At 36.5% G+C, this 18,515-nt stretch overlaps 1 protein-coding gene across 2 annotated transcripts in view; it reads right to left on the bottom strand.

Annotated features, from left to right (window-relative positions):
- LOC127996230 (active breakpoint cluster region-related protein-like) overlaps positions 1-18,515 on the bottom strand; it is a 137,415-nt gene that overhangs the window by 106,229 nt on the left and 12,671 nt on the right. Inside the window, exon 1 of one of the 2 annotated variants that reach the window (XM_052591931.1) lies at positions 1,871-2,125. The exons of the other annotated variant lie outside the window; for it this stretch is intronic. Within the exon in view, the coding sequence (XP_052447891.1) occupies positions 1,871-1,931 (61 nt within the window). The 5' untranslated portion in view covers positions 1,932-2,125. Of the gene's footprint in view, positions 1-1,870; positions 2,126-18,515 lie in introns of those variants that run through there. 2 annotated transcript variants of the gene reach the window in all.

Below are 18,515 nucleotides of genomic sequence, written 5' to 3'. Positions count from 1 at the left end.
GTCCTGAAGCACATGAGCACTGACATGGTAATACTAGAATGCATTAACCTCACACACACACACACACACACACACACACACACACACACACACACACACACACACGGCATGTGAGGGTGTAAATATGGGAGTACGAGGGGTGAAACTAATCTTGTGGGGCAATAGTCCCTTTTCCTGAATTACCAATTACATAAATTATCATACACACACAAACACACAAACACACACACACAAACACACACACTGTGACTCATGCACAAAGCAAAATCTCATATAATTCAGTGTGAAATTATGGGGGGGGGGTTGTGGTAGATTAGTGCTTTCCTGGTTAACTCCTCAATGGATTCTCTGTAGTGAATGAAATAAGCTCTTCCTCTCTCTCTCTCTCTCTCTCTCTCTCTCTCTCTGCGCTCCATTACCCCTCCATCCCTGCGTTTCTGCCAGGCTTTCTTCCATTTAACATTCTCTGAAAGCCCTTTATATAACTTAACCTTACAGCCAGAGCAAATGAACGGCAGACTAAACAACCACAACAAGTGCATCTCCTCAGTCCAGCATTACCCACAAACCCACATGACTTCCACCCAGAGATGAAGAGCCCATCTGACTGTAAACAGTCAACAACATTTGATATTATATATAATAGCTACTCCGCTACTGTATAATATATAATAACATTTGAGAACAGCATGTACTTTGGGTCTCATACAAACACATTTTGTATATCAAAGTCAACCGTGTATATTTTTATTTGACTGGAGGTTATATGAGATGGAAGGATGAGAGAAAAAAAAGAAGGTAGAGTGAGGAGAAAACAGGCATGAGAAAAGGAAAACAAAAGGTGACAAATGAGAAGAGAAAACAGAGATGGGAGAAGAAAGGGAAAAGAGGTACGAGAAGGAAAAGAGAAGATGGAAAAAGGGACAGGGATAAGAGGTGGAAAAATGGCAGAAAGATGGAAAAGGGAAGTAGAGAGAAAGAAAAGAGAGGGAAGACAGGGATGATATTGGGAAGAAAGGGAAAAGAGAAAGAAACAATAAGGTGTTCAGAAAGACACAACATAAAACAAGAATGTGAGAAGATAAAGGAGAGAACGAGAAGAGAAAACGGATGAAAGAAGGAAGATGAAAGTGAAAAAGGTGAGAAAGAAGGAACAGAGAAAGCAGAGAAATTAAAAAAGAGAAGAAAGAAAGGAAATGAAAAATTTATCTTATAATATTTATTAAAATTTTACATTAGTTTTTATTTTTGTTTTTGTTTTCCAGTTTCAATTATTAGTATTATTTATTTTTTTATTGACTGATTTAAGTTTCCAAGGCAACATTTCTAACATTTTTTTTATGTTTCTACTATGAATATTTATATATATTAATAGTTTTAGTTAACAATAACAACACTGGATGGATGACAAGAAAGAAAGAAAGAAAGAAAGAAAGAGAGAGAGAGAGAAAGAAAGAGAGAGAGAGAGAGAGAGAGAGAGAAAGAAAGAAAGGGAATAAAAAAGAAGAGGGATCAAAGAGGCGTAAAAGAAAAAAGAAGGAAGAGGAAGAAAAAAGACGCAAAAAAGGAAGACTAGAAAAAATTGAAGAAATGGGAAAAAAAGAAGGAATAAGGAGTAATGACTTGTTTAGTCAGCTGGACTTTGAACTTACAACAGAAGTACTGAAGTGATACTATAGTACACTGACATATTAATTAATACCATAGTATCTATTACTGTACCACTGTACTAAACAACAAAAGATGTTTGAGAGTCTCATTCACATACAGCTGAAGATAACAATATTAGCACATCTCACTCTCACACACACACACACACACACACACACACAGATGCTGGAGCGAGGACGAGAGAGTCGTCAGTACATACTGCTGTAGAGCGTGTCTATCCAGGAGAGCCTGGGCAGCTGGCGAGTGCTCAGGTGCTCCATCCCTCTGTCTGTCGTCTCCTCCAGTGCTGCGCCTCCGCTCTCTTCACTTTCACTGTCACTCGCCTGATCTCTCCTTAGAGAACATGAAGGGAGCCAAACATTTGAGTTTGAGAAATAAGAAGCCGCTGTGTGTTGCTGAGGAGAGATGCACGCGTCAGTGTGTGTGCGTTTGTACTACAGCACCTCGCATGCAAAACAACAGGCTAGAGCCGATCGCTGCCAACGGTTGCTATGGGAAGGGGAGGCACTCCTCCTCCACTCGCTCGCTCGCGCTCTCTCTCTCTCTCTCGCTCACTCACTCACTCAATCCTCTTTTCTTCAATCCATTGCCTCTTTCTTGTTGTCTTTTATCCTCTCTTTCTTTTTCATTTCACTCCTATCTCTAATTAGTAGTGCTTGCAAGGACACTATTACTGTTGTTTATACGTAGGATTAGGGATAGGAACAAATGCTTAGCAATAATATTGAAGTTCGTATTTTATTGTCTGACTTTTGGTGATTTCGATTTTCACTTAGTGAATGATTAAAAAAATAAAAGTGGAAAAATCTCTAGTCTAAAGGTGTGGCTATATAAGCCAATTCTTGTTGAAATGTCATGGTCCATTGAGTATTGTCAATGATGCTGTGATATATGTAGACAGTCAAACCAAGCAGAATTCTGCTGGTTAATGCAGTCAACTTGAGCTGGTTAAAAATCTGTGTGGGGTAATCTTTTGCCCTTATGCAATATTACATATGTGCAATAACTGATTACATTAATTCTTAAAATGACATAATTGTGCCTGTGGAACTTCACTGAAAAACTGTACATAGCTGTAAATCCAAACCTTTACAAGTACAGAGACTTAAAGGGATAGTTAACTCAAAGATATCTATTCTGCAATAATGTACTCTCCCTCATGCTGTTCCAGACCTGTATGACTGACTTCCTTCTGCAGAACCTGAAAGATGTTTTGAAAAAAAAAAAAAAAAAAACATTTTGGTGACCACTGAGTTCCATTTGACAAAAAATAAAATAAAAACACAATTCTCAAAAAATATATAAATATATATGTTTTACATAAGAAAGAAAGTCATGCAGGTTTGGAACAACATGAGGGTGAGTAAAAAATGAAGACTTTTTGATTTAAGGGTGAACTTTCCCTTTAAGAGTGGGCTGTTTTGACTTGGGCAAGTATGCAAACACCTAGCAACCTCCCATAACACCCTAGCAACCACAAATGATATAATTCATTCAAATGCCTCTTCTTCTCAAGCTCTACGCTTCTCTTTTCTCTCTCTCTCTCTCTCGGAGCAGCTCTGACATTAAGAATCCTCCACAGGGATTTGAGGCAATGTGGCAGCAACCCCCTTCCCTCCAAAAAACACAGTGCGTGTGTCAGGGCTGGGCAAAAAAAATAACAATTTTGCATTCACACGTGTTTCTCATTAGATTAAAAAATTCATTAGAGTAAAAGGGTTAAAAACAATTATAAATGCTATAAAAAGACGGACCTGGAAACTGGACTAATGTTTTATTCAATGGGAAAACCTAATGGCCAACGCACATAAGATTATTGAAATATTTATAATGTCACTTGCTTATCACTGCAAATATCTTCAGAATATTGAGTATATTTTTTAGTGTGTGTGTTATCACGTTTTGAAGAGAGAGCAGGAACGCTAACCGCAGGAGAGGAACGCAGACACTGAACCCTGGAGAAGAGGAGATGGATGGAGAAACACCCACAGCAGGAGGCTGGTTCAAAAACATGAAAGAACGAGGGATGCAGATAGATGGAAGGAGAGCGTGTAAGGTCTGGAGCAGATGAGCCATGTCAAATCTCTCTCCGTCACTTCCTGTGGCAGGCAGCTCATCATCTCATCCTCACTGGTCCTGGAGAGGCTGATGATGCTCATGTTGAGCTCATGCTGTGTGAGATATGCATAAGGATACCCAGCTCACTCTGGCACTCTCTAGATACTAGATACATCCATACGAATGTAGGATACAGAAGTATAGTAGATGTAATGTGCTTCCCATGTGTCCAGGGTGTCATACAGCATCACCATCAAAAGCAGAAACCCTCTATTATTATTGGTTGAATAATGCACAAGTATTTCAGTTTCAAATCTGAAATATTTTAATGCATTTCAAGCTTAATATCTACTATCAAATGAAACCAAGTTATCAATTATGTTTTTTAATTTGTTTAAATAACCTCAGTTAAATAACGTCCAGTTATCAACATAAATATTGTTATTTTCCCCCTTCTATTTTTAGTTTTTTTTTAATACTGTGTAACCAAAAACACCATATGTTTCATTGCAGAAGAAAATGAAAGAAAGAAAGAAAGGGTCATGCGATATTTTCTCTGCACTCTTAAAACCACATATATTTTAAGTAAGTACCAATCAAAAGTTTAGGTTGGATAAGATTTTTTTATGTTTTCAGGCTGCATTTATTTGATCCAAAATACATAAAGTAATATTGTGAAATATTATTCAATTTTAAATAACAGTTTTCTATTTTAAATATTATTTAAAATGTAATTTATTGCTGACATGGCAAAACTGGATTTTCAGCATTACTCCAGTCTTCAGTGCCACACGATCCATCAGAAAACAAGAAAGATTTTGTATTATTGATGGTGAAAAAAGTTTATCTGCTCATTCTTCTGTTTTTTCCTTTTTTTATGGTAGTATAGTGTTATTACAGGATTATTATAAGGCTTTTTTTATTATTATTGTTAGCCATGAAATCACAATTATTGGCTTTTCCATACTGGCCAGAATTTGGACATTTGTGCATCCCTGATATTTAATGCTTACAGAACATGCATAAGATTTAACTAAAAAACAATAATAATATACTAGCATCTGAATATCTCTAATTAAAAATGATCCACCTCAACAAACCTCATGCTCTTTTATAAGGACTAGAGTTGTTCCGATTCCGATACTAGTATCGGAAATATCTCCGATACCACAACAAATTCTGGCATCGGCATCGGCGAGTACATGAACCCATATACCGATCCGATACCATTTTCTTAAAAAAGACCTAGTTATGACCGCAAGCTTTGCCTAACCGCTGCACGGTTCTTCTTCGCTGCTCAAAATGCATTGAAAACACAGGAAGTTGTGCTGTGTTGCCACAAGCAACCCCTGTTTAGAGCAGCGAAGAAGAAATGAAAACGCGTTAGCAGCCCTTATCTATATATGACTGGATCACTCATCACATTCTAAACTGCCAAAAGACAGTGAAGCCGCTACTATATTATAGATCAGTGGTTAGCAGTATGTCTCTGTAGTACCGGTAGTTACAGACTCTCGAGTATATTCAGTACCGGCAACTGCGTTCAGTCGCTTCCGTGTAAGTCAAAACGCAGGGCTCCAGACAGTAGCCGAATATATACTAGTGTCTGTGAATATTAAACTGCAAAATACTATTTAAATATTACTCCCGCAAAATCTACATCTCTGTGGGTGACTGGCACAGATGCGCGAGAGCTCGCTGTTTTGTAGTCTCTGCTGTGTGTCATGAGGACACGAACGCATAAACCGTCACTTCATGAGAATTTACCGTTTCATTTGAGAATACTGTCATATCATAAACACAGACACTCAAAGATCTTCATGGCAGCCCATTAAAATAAATGTTTGGTTTACATGAGTAAATTGACAATATATAAAGCTACTGTTGTAGCCTACAGTAATAATAATACATCTCTATAATAATAATAATTATGCCTAGATGGTTGCTTGTTTTTTACTTGTTTTTTACTTGTTAGAGATTATCTGATTAATAGATCTTTTTTTATATTCCTAGACTTATTTGTTGCAGTTTTTTTATACAGTTATATTGTAAAACTTAAATACCTTTTTTAGTTTGCGGTGTTAGATTTTTGGCTGCATTTGAAGTTCTTTTTTGCATAAGAAAATAAATAATACTGTCAAATTCATGTTAGATAATAAAAATACTGTAATAAATACAGTAGTTCACCATGTATTTGTTCATGTTTTATTGAGGGATCTGTCTGAAGCACACCATAAAAAAATTCTAGCAATTTACACAGGGCTAGTAGTATATACAGCTGTATATACAGATATACACCCAGGTATCGGATCATTACTCGGTATCGGCCGATACCCTGAGCCCAGGTATCGGAATCGGTATCGGGAAGAGAAAAAGGGTATCGGAACATCTCTAATAAGGACGCCTTAATTAATCTTTCTGAACTACCAAGGACGGCTTTACTTCACAAGACACCTCTCACACAATCATGTATAGAACAATGAAATCAATGTTTACAAGCCCTCCCATCATTTCACTGATAAAGATGCCAATTATCTGAGGTAGACAGAGAGAATGAACTTCATGCATCATGTCTTAGGCAACAAAGAACCCCCGATTACAAACCCCAAAGAGGGGGTTACAAACCCCTAAAAAGACAGTCATTTTCCCCCAAACCCCACCCCCACATACACACACAGGGCATGGGTTGTGATAAGCCAGACTGAACAACTTCAATAAGGACACAAAGGCTCTGGGAGGATTCCCTCCCAACCTCTCACAGCAAGCTGCCGGCACTAAACCCAACACAAAGAACACCGTCCACACACACACACACACACACACACACACAGTATACTTACTCATTACAGATTCATACATAAACTGCATTTCAGTGTATCCACTTAAACACTTCAGCTATATGTGTACAAACTCTAATGTCTCGCCAGAGGTCTTCTGAAATCAGACCGTAAGAAAGGCCCCCAAAGAACCCAAATTAAAGCACCGTCTCTTGCCAAGAGAGTGTGTGTGTGTGTGCACGTGGGCATGTAAACGTGTACAATCTCTGCACAATCCAGTTGTGTCTATGCATGAGACCATTCAATGTGACAGAAAGTTAAAACAAAGAGCAGAATAATATAGGTCAAACACACACACACACACACACACACACATATAAGAAACACAGACAGAAACAAGTTCTTACTTATACGTGTGTGTGTGTGTGTGTGTAGCTACTCATGGCAGAGATGAGTAGCAGTTCATCAAATATGGATCTGGCACAATGCACACACACGCACACACGCAGCCCTTTGTTACTGTATGAAGGCCAACGAGGGACCGTGTGAGTGATGTGCTACACAAACTAGGCATAAATAAGAATAACACTGCACACGCAGACACACTCAAGAAAAAAAAAAAAAAAAAAAAAATGAACAATTTAGTGCACTGGCTCCAAAAACCACAAAGTTTTTTCATATTATGGCTGATAACTAACACTGACACAAATAATGACAGCTGTAATCTTTATTTGACCCTCTAACTAACACTTACTATTCATATTCTATTCTTAAAAAAAAAAAAAAAAAAAAAAAAAAAAAATAGAACTACCCTTCTAATCTTTTTTGTATTCTATTTCTATTTTGTACACACACACACACACACACACACACACATATAAGACCTCTAACACTAGCTTGCTTTATTCTTTTTCTATTCTATCCGTTTTCTTTTTATTTATTATATTATTTAGAAGCCCTTGCTACATGTAATGTGTTAATAACTGAGACTAGTTATAGCACTTCTATATCATTGCTCTTTTGTTGTTTTTGATTGCTTCCATCGTCCTTATTTGTAAGTCGCTTTGGATAAAAGCTTCTGCTTAATGAATAAATGCAATGTAAATGTCATGTAAATGTAATATTTGCAGGGAAAATGTTTCTCAGGTCAGTCAGAGTGCCAGTCCCAGCCGTACCTGTGTCACATAATGTTAGATCCTTAGGAAAGCCATTCAGTGTCTATAACTCAGTGGTCAACTAAAACAAGTAACTCTAGACAGGAGCACTTTCTTAAATAGATGCACTAGATTACCTATTTGTTTTATTTTTACTTAACCTGTTCTCATTGTTTAATGTATGTTTTAATAAATCTGTCGTTTATTACAGCCACCATTAAAAAGCTTATATAAAACCTGCCTTATGAGCAATTTAAATGTTTGTTTTATACAACTCATTTTGTTATTTGAATGTTGATTAAATTAAATAATTAAATATTATTTTCAGTTTCAGTTACTTTGTTAAAAAAAAAAAAAAACATTCAGTAGTTGTTAATTGATTATAAAAATAAACATCATTTTCACTTTTGGTATCTGTGTTTTGCTAAAAAGAAGCTTTTAGTAGTGTTTATAAAGATTAACTTTAATTTAGATGACAGAAAAGGTAAAACATTAGGGAAATGGCAATGTGCGCCAATAAATATTCAATACCACCCTACACCAAAACCTTAATATTGTCCAACCTCAGGGGAGATAATGAAGGGTGGTAACTCTGTGATGGTAACAACCAAAAAACCCACATCACAAAATGTATAAACAGCATGCAAATAGCAGACCACGACAAACACGCCACAGGACACACACACAACATTTGTCCTCTTTCCCTTAAATCACAAATGGCCAGTAAAAACTTGATCCTGCTAAGTGGTCAGAAAGCCATTAACATGCTCTGTGGTGAGAGCCGCTCTCATTAGCACTGACTGGAGCTGGATGACATCGCTCAAGAATACACACAGAGTGCCACCCTCTGCCCCACTGACTGATGGGAAACCAACTGAGCTTTACCACCAAAATGGTGCTGTGCAGGAACAGAGTGTCTGTGAACTTCTTAAACCATGTTTCCTTTGACTTCGAAGCTAGAAGATGACATCACTTGCCCATAAGCAAACACAACGCATTGTGGTCTTTGTTCATGAGTGTTACTAATGGTTTTGAGAACCTAAAATGTCAAAGATCTGGTTTTAATGCAGCCTAACTGATGGAAGTTATTTAAATACATAATAAAATGCATAACAATCAGATGCTTTAACATACATTTAGAAATAAAAAATTTATTTCAGAAGGAAAAAATATAAAAGGCCTTTTTGTGTTAGTTTTTTTTTTTTTGGTCAAACCACCCTTTTTTCCCCCCAAACTTACAATTTATATTTATATTCTATATTTATTTAACAACATGCTACCCCTTGTTATTCTTGGCTATTCTCTGTATGTACATAATTGATCCTCTCCTCTCTGAGATGAGATGAGCTAAAGAAAATCCCCAGCGCTGAGGGTTTGAGCGATGCTACCACTGGCACCAGCAGGATGATCATATGACCGCTGGGAGGAGAGAATAAAGCAGAGGGAGAAAGAACGACAGAGGGCGGGCCTGAATCATGGGGGGTGCAGTATCACATTCATTAAAACTGACAGGTCAAGTAAAGCACTTGCAAACCAAAATCAGCCTCAAGCCACATGCAAGTTGAGCTTTTCCCTCCCATCATGCACTTTGATTCTGTATTACTGTTTGTTCTCTTCACCTCTATTTTCCTCAAATCACCAACCCTGTTTAAGCAATTAACCCTCTCACCCCTCTTTCTCGCTCGGTGCAATTTCAAACAGCTGATGACTGTTTAATGGACTATATTGCTAGAATTCTAATCAAATAACAAAAGAAACTGACAAAAACAAAGCAAAACACATAAAAACTAAACAAAACCTAGCACAAACACAAAAAGCCCTGTTAAGCAATCAAACATCTCTCTCTCTGCTATTGCAAACAGCTTTACTAACACTGTTCTACACTGCTACAAATAAAAAAATACTAAAAACTAAACAAAACCAAACTAAAAACAAAAATAAAAAAATAGCACAGAACTGTATGAATGGACGAATTTTGGACAGCCTCCCCTTTAAGACCAAAAGCCAGATCCAGTATACTGTTGCATATGTGTTTTCTTTTTCATCTTTTTACTCTCTCAAGATCTAAATCACTGTGTTTATGAGGATAGTTGCAAAGACAGGGATTCTGATGCATATAAGTGTTTATTTAATCATTAAAATCCAATAAAGCAGCAAAAATAACAAAAAAGAACAACTCCTCTCTCACACAAAAACAGAGACGGCGCACGCATATGGCTCTGTTGTTTGTTTGTTGTTTCTGTTAATAACAGATTAATAACAGTTGTTTTAAAACTGCAGTGCTTAAAAACGCGTGTTCATGCTACAGATCTAGTCCCTCGTTTAGGAAGGAGCTCTTCGTTTTGTCCTGGCTGGTCGTTCTCCACCTGGTTCTGTCTCTCCTTCACGCCCCGTGGTGGCGTGTAAGATCGCACCCATCCAAATCATGAAAAAGTATTACCGCAAACAATGTCTTGTGCAACACCACAAAATAAACGATAGAGCATAATATGAAACGATAAACTTTTTATTCCGTCCATTCGATATATATTGTCATATCGCACAGCCTTAAGAGGAATTGATCATTTCTTCAAGCACAAACCATGACTTCAGGATTTTCCACATCAATAAATATATAAATAAACAAATAAATACATCGTGGACTAGTTCATTGGACCTGCTTTTGACAATAAATACTGGGCTTTATTCATTTGTCAGTGCACTTGCTGTGTTTACAGGCTTCAGTCTGCAGGTGTGACAGGAGAGCTGTTCCTAGATCAGCTTCGGAGGGCTTCAGAAGAAAGACAAAGACGGCTGCCCCTCTGAGTGGATGTGCTACCACCCAAAATCACTTTGATCTATTGAGGTCACAGCACTGTGCTCTGATTGGCTAGTGGGTACGACGGTCGGCTATCTGCTTGTGTTCATGCACAGAGCATCTCACAGCATACTGATCAAATATGAATATCAGTGGTGTGAATAATATTCCTGGCATTTATATTTGTCAGTAGATGACAATACTCTGTAAATGACACTATATAAGGTATATTTTTTGTTAGGAATAAAGTACCAGAGTGATTAAGAGAGAAATAAACAGAGCTCTTCACATAATATTTTTTCTACAATAACCATCACGTCATGCCTGGGGAAAGCGCTGCTCTCTGAGAAACTAAAATCCATTTGTTTCTACACATGCAATGCTGACCGCACACTGACCACACAAACACTCTGCCGCCATCTAGTGACTCTGCTATATCAGCACTAGAAATAAAGCTTCATCTTTTCTGGCTTAAATACTGTCCCCATCCAGCTGTAGGCAAGACAGCTTGAGTATTTAAAGCAACATATTTACATTAAAAGAAATACGGAAAAGCAGCACAAACATGCATTCTGTGTGACCAGCCCCTTAAACCTCCCGTTTTTCCATCTCAACATGGGTTTTGACACACGCTGACTCTAGAAATCCTACATCATTTCTTAGTGTCATTGTGGACATAGGAAAACTGTGTGTGTCTGTAGGAGGGTGGACACATGAGTTGCTTTTATTGTTCCTTATGTGTCATTCTGAATGTGTTTATACTACTAGTACTGTACATTAACAGCTTTCCACTCCCTCACACACTCATATCTCCTCATGTGTTTGAGAAAAGATGTTACTTCTAATCTCATTAAAGAGTTCACAGAATCAAGGCAGGGTTTTCTATTTTCAGTTTTTTTAATAGTTTGGTGGTTTTCTAAACAGAGCGGAAATGATGGTGGCCTCTGCCTGCAGACACTGTAAACAGTGCTCTCACACACACACACACACCTCCCTCTTCCTGTTCAGAGAGTGAACTCTCTGCAGGAGCACAGTGCAACATCATTAGCACTTTGGTCAGCAACTAACCTAAGAATGACTAAAAACTTGACCTTTATACACACACACGTTCACTTGGCTAAATGGGGACATTCCATTGACTTCTATAGTTTTTATATACAGCTAACTACAAAAACTATAACCGGACTGACTTTGACTATTCTAATATGGTGGATGGCTTACATATAGCAGCCTATAGATTATAGAAGTTAACCTGACAAATTTGCAAATTAAAATTGCGATACTAGTATTGCAAGAAAAAAATTAAGTCGTGACTAATCATGCAAGGTCATCCCATTTAACATGCAAAGATGAAAGCCAATCACAGCAGTGCCCTTTACATTAAAGTGTTAAAGAAGTCTTAAACAGTGTTTAAATTAGACGGCTAAAATCAGGATAGAAATGGAAACTTTACACCATTTTAAAATGTTGTTCACAACCACTTTGAGGTGCATGTCTACTAGCTAAACTCTTGCTTAAAAAAAAAACTGAATAGCCTGACTAACTGACACACAGAACCCTCTCAAAGGGAAATGCTAACCACACTTCACACCCGATATGTTTGTGTGTGTCTGTGTTTGTACGTGTACGTGACAACGAGCGAGAAAAAGAGGGAATCATCCATGAATGAGCAAAAAGCTGAGAAAGCCCAGGGTGAGTAATCAAAGTGAGCTACACCCACAATGCACTGCTACTGCACATCATCTCCTGATCGTACTAACCCAGCACACCACACTGACAGTTTAATTCCACTGAAGAGAAAAAGAGAGCTATGAAAGAATCAGAATCAAAAGTAAAAGGAAGCCTGCCAAATTCAATGATTCTGCTTGTTGAATGCAAATAAATCTCTGAATGAACTCTTCTGATAAAACCTTTAAGCTGAAAAGGATGTAGTTTTCACCACACTCATGTCCTCCCAAACCTGTATGACTTCCTTTTTTTCTGTAGAACACGAAAAAAAAAATATTTTGAAGATTTTTTGACATTCAGTGTCACTTTTCAGCCCTTTTTCAAAAGATCTTCTTTCAAGTTGTTTCTTACAGGTTTGGAACAGCATAAGGGTAAGTGAATGATGACAGAATTTTCATTTTAGGAGGAACTATCCCTTTGATAATACTCATCTGTTAATTTAAAAATACACAGGATGCAAGACTTGCAGAAATGTCCAGCACTTCTCCATTTCACCTGGTCTGAGACAGAAGTGAGACTGATTAAGAGGGGAACGGGCTGAAAAGACAGGGCTGCACTTATGTTAACACACACACACACAAATACTAAAGTGGGAAAAAAAGTAAAGAGTGAAAAACTGACCCAGCAAGATACAAAAAAATGAGTTCTGTAAGCATTTATATGCAGGGTGGATGTATTTGTGGGCTACCACACTTGCTGAGCCACATGGTTCAGCATTTTAGATGTTAGGTTTTAAAACACAAAATGTTACTGTGGCAGATGTGCGAGACAAGTACTGCGAGACCCAGGAAGAGAGAGACAGAGGAGGAGGGAAAATCCAAAGAACGAACCTGCTTCTCACAAACCACTGAACTAGTCCACATTCTCTGCTCCTCTCTGGGGGTTTTTGTCAAAGCAGGGTGTTTCAGCCAAACCCCATCCTGTGCCCTGTCTGTTTGTAACGAGGGGTCTTCCGTGGTATATAATGGGGTTTTATAATGAATAAGTGAGAATGTTCCCATTGCAGGAGGTTTATGCCTCCCACTGGTTCCTATAGAATTCTGCAGTGGATAGCACCACCCAGCAATAATGCATTTTATAATTTATTACAAAAAAACAACAACAAAAATTTTTGCAAATATTGTCACAAACAACCAGTCAGTAATTATTTAAGTAGACCCTGACAGATATATCGTTTAGCCGATATGAGCCTGTTGCCGATATAATTAGTTTTTTTTTTTTCAGAACATATAATTCAGATTAAGGGTCTCGTTCAACAAAATGAACAAATCTTTTTTCGAGTCATTTCAAATGAATGAACAACCCGAAGGTTCAGGAAGAAAAAAAACAAAGTGCTTGCAGTCTGTTTCACATTAGGAGGCATTTTGCTGCATAATCGATCCACCACTGACCATATGCATATGCCCATATCCCACCCCTACTAATTATAGGATATAATGTAAATGTAAAAATCTGAAATACAAAAAAATAAAAATAATAATGGTATAGGTATTAATTACTATTGTGATATTGATTGTTTTAGGAGACACTTTGACGAGCGGACACTGGATGCTGAGTGTTGAAGGCGAGGTGGTGTGTGAGGGCATTCAGCCCAGTTTCCTGTCCGGCCTTGCCACTCTGTTTGCTGCTTATTACTAGTTTAATCTTGAGTACCAGGAGGAAGCAGTGTGTACCTTGGAGTTAATTCAAAGGTAATGGTTGAATTCTAACAACTTCAGAACCAGCATTTTATAGATAAGTTATATCAGAACATTCCTTTTAATAATGTTATGTTATAAGTGTTATTTCTGTTGAGGCCTTCAAAGCAATGTGTCTTAACTCGAGAAGAGAATATATTTGTCTCCCTATTTAACACCAGCAAGCTATTGAGTTAAATATGTGTTGTTGTTTTTTTATTAGTGGACATCTCCAACTTTCCAAAGCCAAGGAAAAAGTGCCATCGAAATAAAAACAAGACAAGTGATACAGAAGAAAATGTGTGGCAGTCAACCCACATGTTGCCACTCTTCTGTGCAAATTCCAATGGAATTCCAATGGAATTTGTAAGGATACACACACACCAAAATTGCGTCTTCCTTTTATTGTTCTCTATCTGTCTCTGACTGTACTCTTCATCCCTCTGTCTCTCTCTGACTGTACCTCTCATCCCTGTATCTGTCTCTGACTGTATCTGTCCTCCCCCTATTTGTTTCTGAAAGTATTATTATGTTTTGTAATATATATAATGTATTGTCCTCTTTGCTCTTTTCAATATTTTTAGTCACACTTTGAATCCTGGGATGGAACTTCATCTGGAGCATAATTGTTATTTGGTTGATTTTTATCTGTTTGATGGAAAGTTTGTATGACTTGTTTGGCCATATTGGTCTATTCTTTAAATGATGAAAGCTATCTGAAAACGTCCTTGTGGTTTTTAAGGATTAGTTCACCCAAAAATGAAAATTAAGTCAATAGTTACTTATGTCGTTCCACACCCGTAAGATCTTCGTTCATCTTCACAACACACATTAAGATGTGGCTCAGTGAAGCCTGCATTTCTAGCAAGATCATTTCTTTTTTCAATGCCCAGAAAGCCTCTAAAACATTTAAAACAATTAATGTGACTACAGTTGTTCAACCTAAATATTATAAAGCGACAAGAATACTTTTTTTGCCAAAAAAAAAAAAACCCCAAAACAACAATTTTATTCAACCTAGTGATCTAGTGATGGTCAATCTCAAAACACTGCTTCATGAAGCTTAGAAGCTTTACGAATGTTTTGTTTCAAATCATATACTCAGAACGTGTATCAAACTGCAAAAGTCACATGAACGATTGAAATTGCAAAACACTTTCGAAGGCTCATTTACTGAGATCATGTGACTTTGGCAGTTTGATATGCTCTGATTTGAACTGAAAAATTCATAAAGCTTCGAAGCTTCATGAAGCAGTGTTTTTTAAAAAAAATAATCCATCACGAGATATTGTTGAATAGTTTTTTGGCACACAAAAAGTATTTTCATCGCTTCATTACACTAAGGTTGAACCACTGTAGTCACATAAACTGTTTTAAATATGTTTTTAGTACCTTTCTGGGCATTGGAAAAGGAAATGATCTTGCTAGCAATGTAGGCATCACTGGGCCATCAGGTTTTATAAAAAAATATCTTAATATGTGTTGTGAAGATGAACAAAGGTCTTAAGGGTGTGGAATGACATGAGGGTGAGACATGACAGAATTTTCACTTTTGGGTGAACTGTTTTAATATGACCATGTTGGTCATGTTTCAGTTATAACGCAGTTTGAATATTTCTTTGTATCTAGGTCCATGATGGCCAATATGTTCCAAGTAATAAAAAAGAAACCATGCCAAAATTTCATATCCATTAAAAAATATAAAATAATTTTAAAATAAATAAAAATGAGTTCAAAATAATATACATTTTTTCATGTAAATTTGACAGTGATATATAACATTTTGACCTGTTTTTTTTTAGATTTCAAATTTTATTATTTATTTAATTTTTTTGGTGAATTAAGTTAAGCATTATACAACACTTTATGCAGTTAAAGTTAAGTCAGCAATACGGAAAATATATCGTATGCTATAATTTTACATACTTTAAATATAGCAAATACACATATGCTTTTTTCAAAGAATTGCTTTTCACAGTAATCTAGTTGGAATGTGTGCATTTGCTATTTAAATAATTATGTTAAATGGCATATACAATATATTAAAAATGCAGTATATAATATATTTTTTGTAAAAATGCAGTATACAAAATAAAAAAAATTACTGTAAATTTTACAGTAAAATATTGGCAGCAGGGTTGCCAGCCAGTTACTGTAAATTTTACAGTAGTCTTACTGTAATTTAATTTACAGAACTTTACTGTAATTGAGAATACAGTTAAAATCTGTAAATTAAATTACAGTAAGACTACTGTAAAAATTACAGTAAAATGGCTGGCAACCCTGCTGCCAGTATTTTACTGTAAAATCTACAGTAATTTTTTAACAGTGTAGCCTACCTTTTGATGTTTATTAGTAGTAAAGCTGTTTTAAAAAAAACTGTAGCCTATTTATGGTTTGTATTTCCTTAGGATTTCGAATTCAGTTTTTGAATTGAGAATTGAGTTTTAAGGCTGTTAATTTGTTTATTAAAAAGTAACAAAGCACAAAGCTTTTTGTGATTACTGGACAGCAAGTGCACATTAAGAGCATTGCAAAACACATCACAGACCTAAGATCTTGTTAAGAAGAAGCCATATTATTAATTATTATAAACAAGAATTGTTAACAATATTGCCAGTATCCACAGCTGACAACTTTAACAGCTGTAGTTTGTTTAAGCTGTGCTTTTCTGCTCTTTCACTTCTTACATCTCCGTCATTTTATTCACTCGTTCGCTGAACAGCTGAGCTGTGTTTATCAGTTGTGTGTCAACGATGCTGCGCGGCAGAGATGAGGACTGTTTGAAACTCTTTTATCCACTAAAACTTTGATGCGCATCGTCTCAGTTTAATACATGAACATAGCAAATGATGTGATCGCTAAACAATCAGGAAAAAAGGAATTACATGTGGATTGCCACAAATAGATTTTCAAAAAGGCTTTGACTTCATTGAATAAACATGAGCACTGCCCATTTCAAAATCAAAAACCAGTGCAGGTGTTTTTATATCACTTTATTTCAGAAGGAAACCGACTGTATTTAGCAGATTTTCTAATTCATTTTAATTTCATTTTGCATGTAATGTTTGATAAGGCAGCATTTGTGAGCTCTGCGCTATATATATGGGGGCGGAGGAGTGCCGCCACAAATAGAATAAGGCTGTGGGAAACAATGGGCCGATATTTGACATTTTTTTAAAACTTTAAACTTGCGATTTCAAATTATTCTGCCCTTTATGCATTTTCCCACTGTCATATCCATGTCATTTTCATTGTGTGCTGTATGTAAAATGAGTGTTACCTTTGCTTTATTTGAAAAATATGATTCCCAATGGACACAAACTTCCTAAAATACGGAGTGCCCTGTTGTTTACAGTGTTTATTTCCTTTTTAATTATATTTTTATTAAATATTGATTTATTTGTGAAATATTCTTTGTCATTTAAAAAAAAGAAATTATATCGGCTATTGGACCCCCTGCTTTTCTAAGATATCGGCATCGGCTATCAAGAAACCAATATCGGTCGACAACTAGTTCAAATGCAGAGTTTTGTGCATCGTGTCTGTGTGTGTGTGACAGAGCAAGAGAGAGAGAAAGAGCGAGAGAGACATGTAGTTGTGTCCGCTGTCTTAACCGTCCGTGGCTTGTGTACTACAAACACATACGAGCTTCATCACTGTGTCTGTCACTCCACTCTGTTCTTGAACTGATGGTAAAACTAAGGACATTATTAACTAGCTTTACATTTATTTTTAAAGATGAAGCATAAAAGGGAAAAGGAAATGTGCATGAAAAAAATGTCTGCTCTTACAATAACATTATGACAAAACAGACCTTAGTAAGGGTGGCACCATAACATTTGATTTTAGCACTCCTCCTCTCCATCACTCACTTGCAGATAATTAACGGTTGGAAGGGAGTGGTAAAGGATATCCTGTCCAAGCCATCAAACTAACGTCATCAGAGAAATGCCATTTCAGAAATGTTCAGATTTAGATTAAAGATTACTAAAACTAACAATTATTTTCATGGGAATAACTTGCACTAATTGTTGACTTCAATACTAGCAATGTGTGCTAATTAAGTAAATAGGGTACATTTTTATTTCATGCAGATTTAAATTTTTAACAGTAATGAAAACGAGGCTGAGAGATAGTATTGTTGCTTAAAAACACACAGAACTGAACTGACAACATTTTTTAAGTTTTAAATGTTGTTATTTGTGAAAATTACATGTAATCTAAGACCAGACCAGTACATTCCACTGTAAAGACTGTTAGTCTATACTTCACAGCCTTATTTTCATCTTCTTAATTAATACGGTTTCTACCCTGACTAAAGGCCTACAACTGAGGTTAAGTTTGTGATTTTTTTAAAGACTGTTCGTTACTATACAAATGTAGCAGGATTGAAATCATGTATAACTACCAAAGATGTCACGCTTCTGACAGCCTTGCCTGAAGACAACTGTGATGTCAATCTAAAAGGTCCTCAGGAATGTTTCTAAAGGAAATTATCAGCTGTTAACACACGCTAATCATGCTTTAAAGTCACTTGGTCATAGCACTGCAGTAGAAATCACTTTGCTCATTACCTAGTATGAATATGAAAAGTCTCACCCTCGTTTGACTGGAAATCACCAAGTGAACATGGACAGACTAATGAGCCGTC

The sequence above is a fragment of the Carassius gibelio genome, chromosome A5 (assembly GCF_023724105.1).
Source record: "Carassius gibelio isolate Cgi1373 ecotype wild population from Czech Republic chromosome A5, carGib1.2-hapl.c, whole genome shotgun sequence".
Classification (NCBI taxonomy): Eukaryota; Metazoa; Chordata; class Actinopteri; order Cypriniformes; family Cyprinidae; genus Carassius; species Carassius gibelio.
This window is presented reverse-complemented; position numbering and strand designations above follow the sequence as displayed.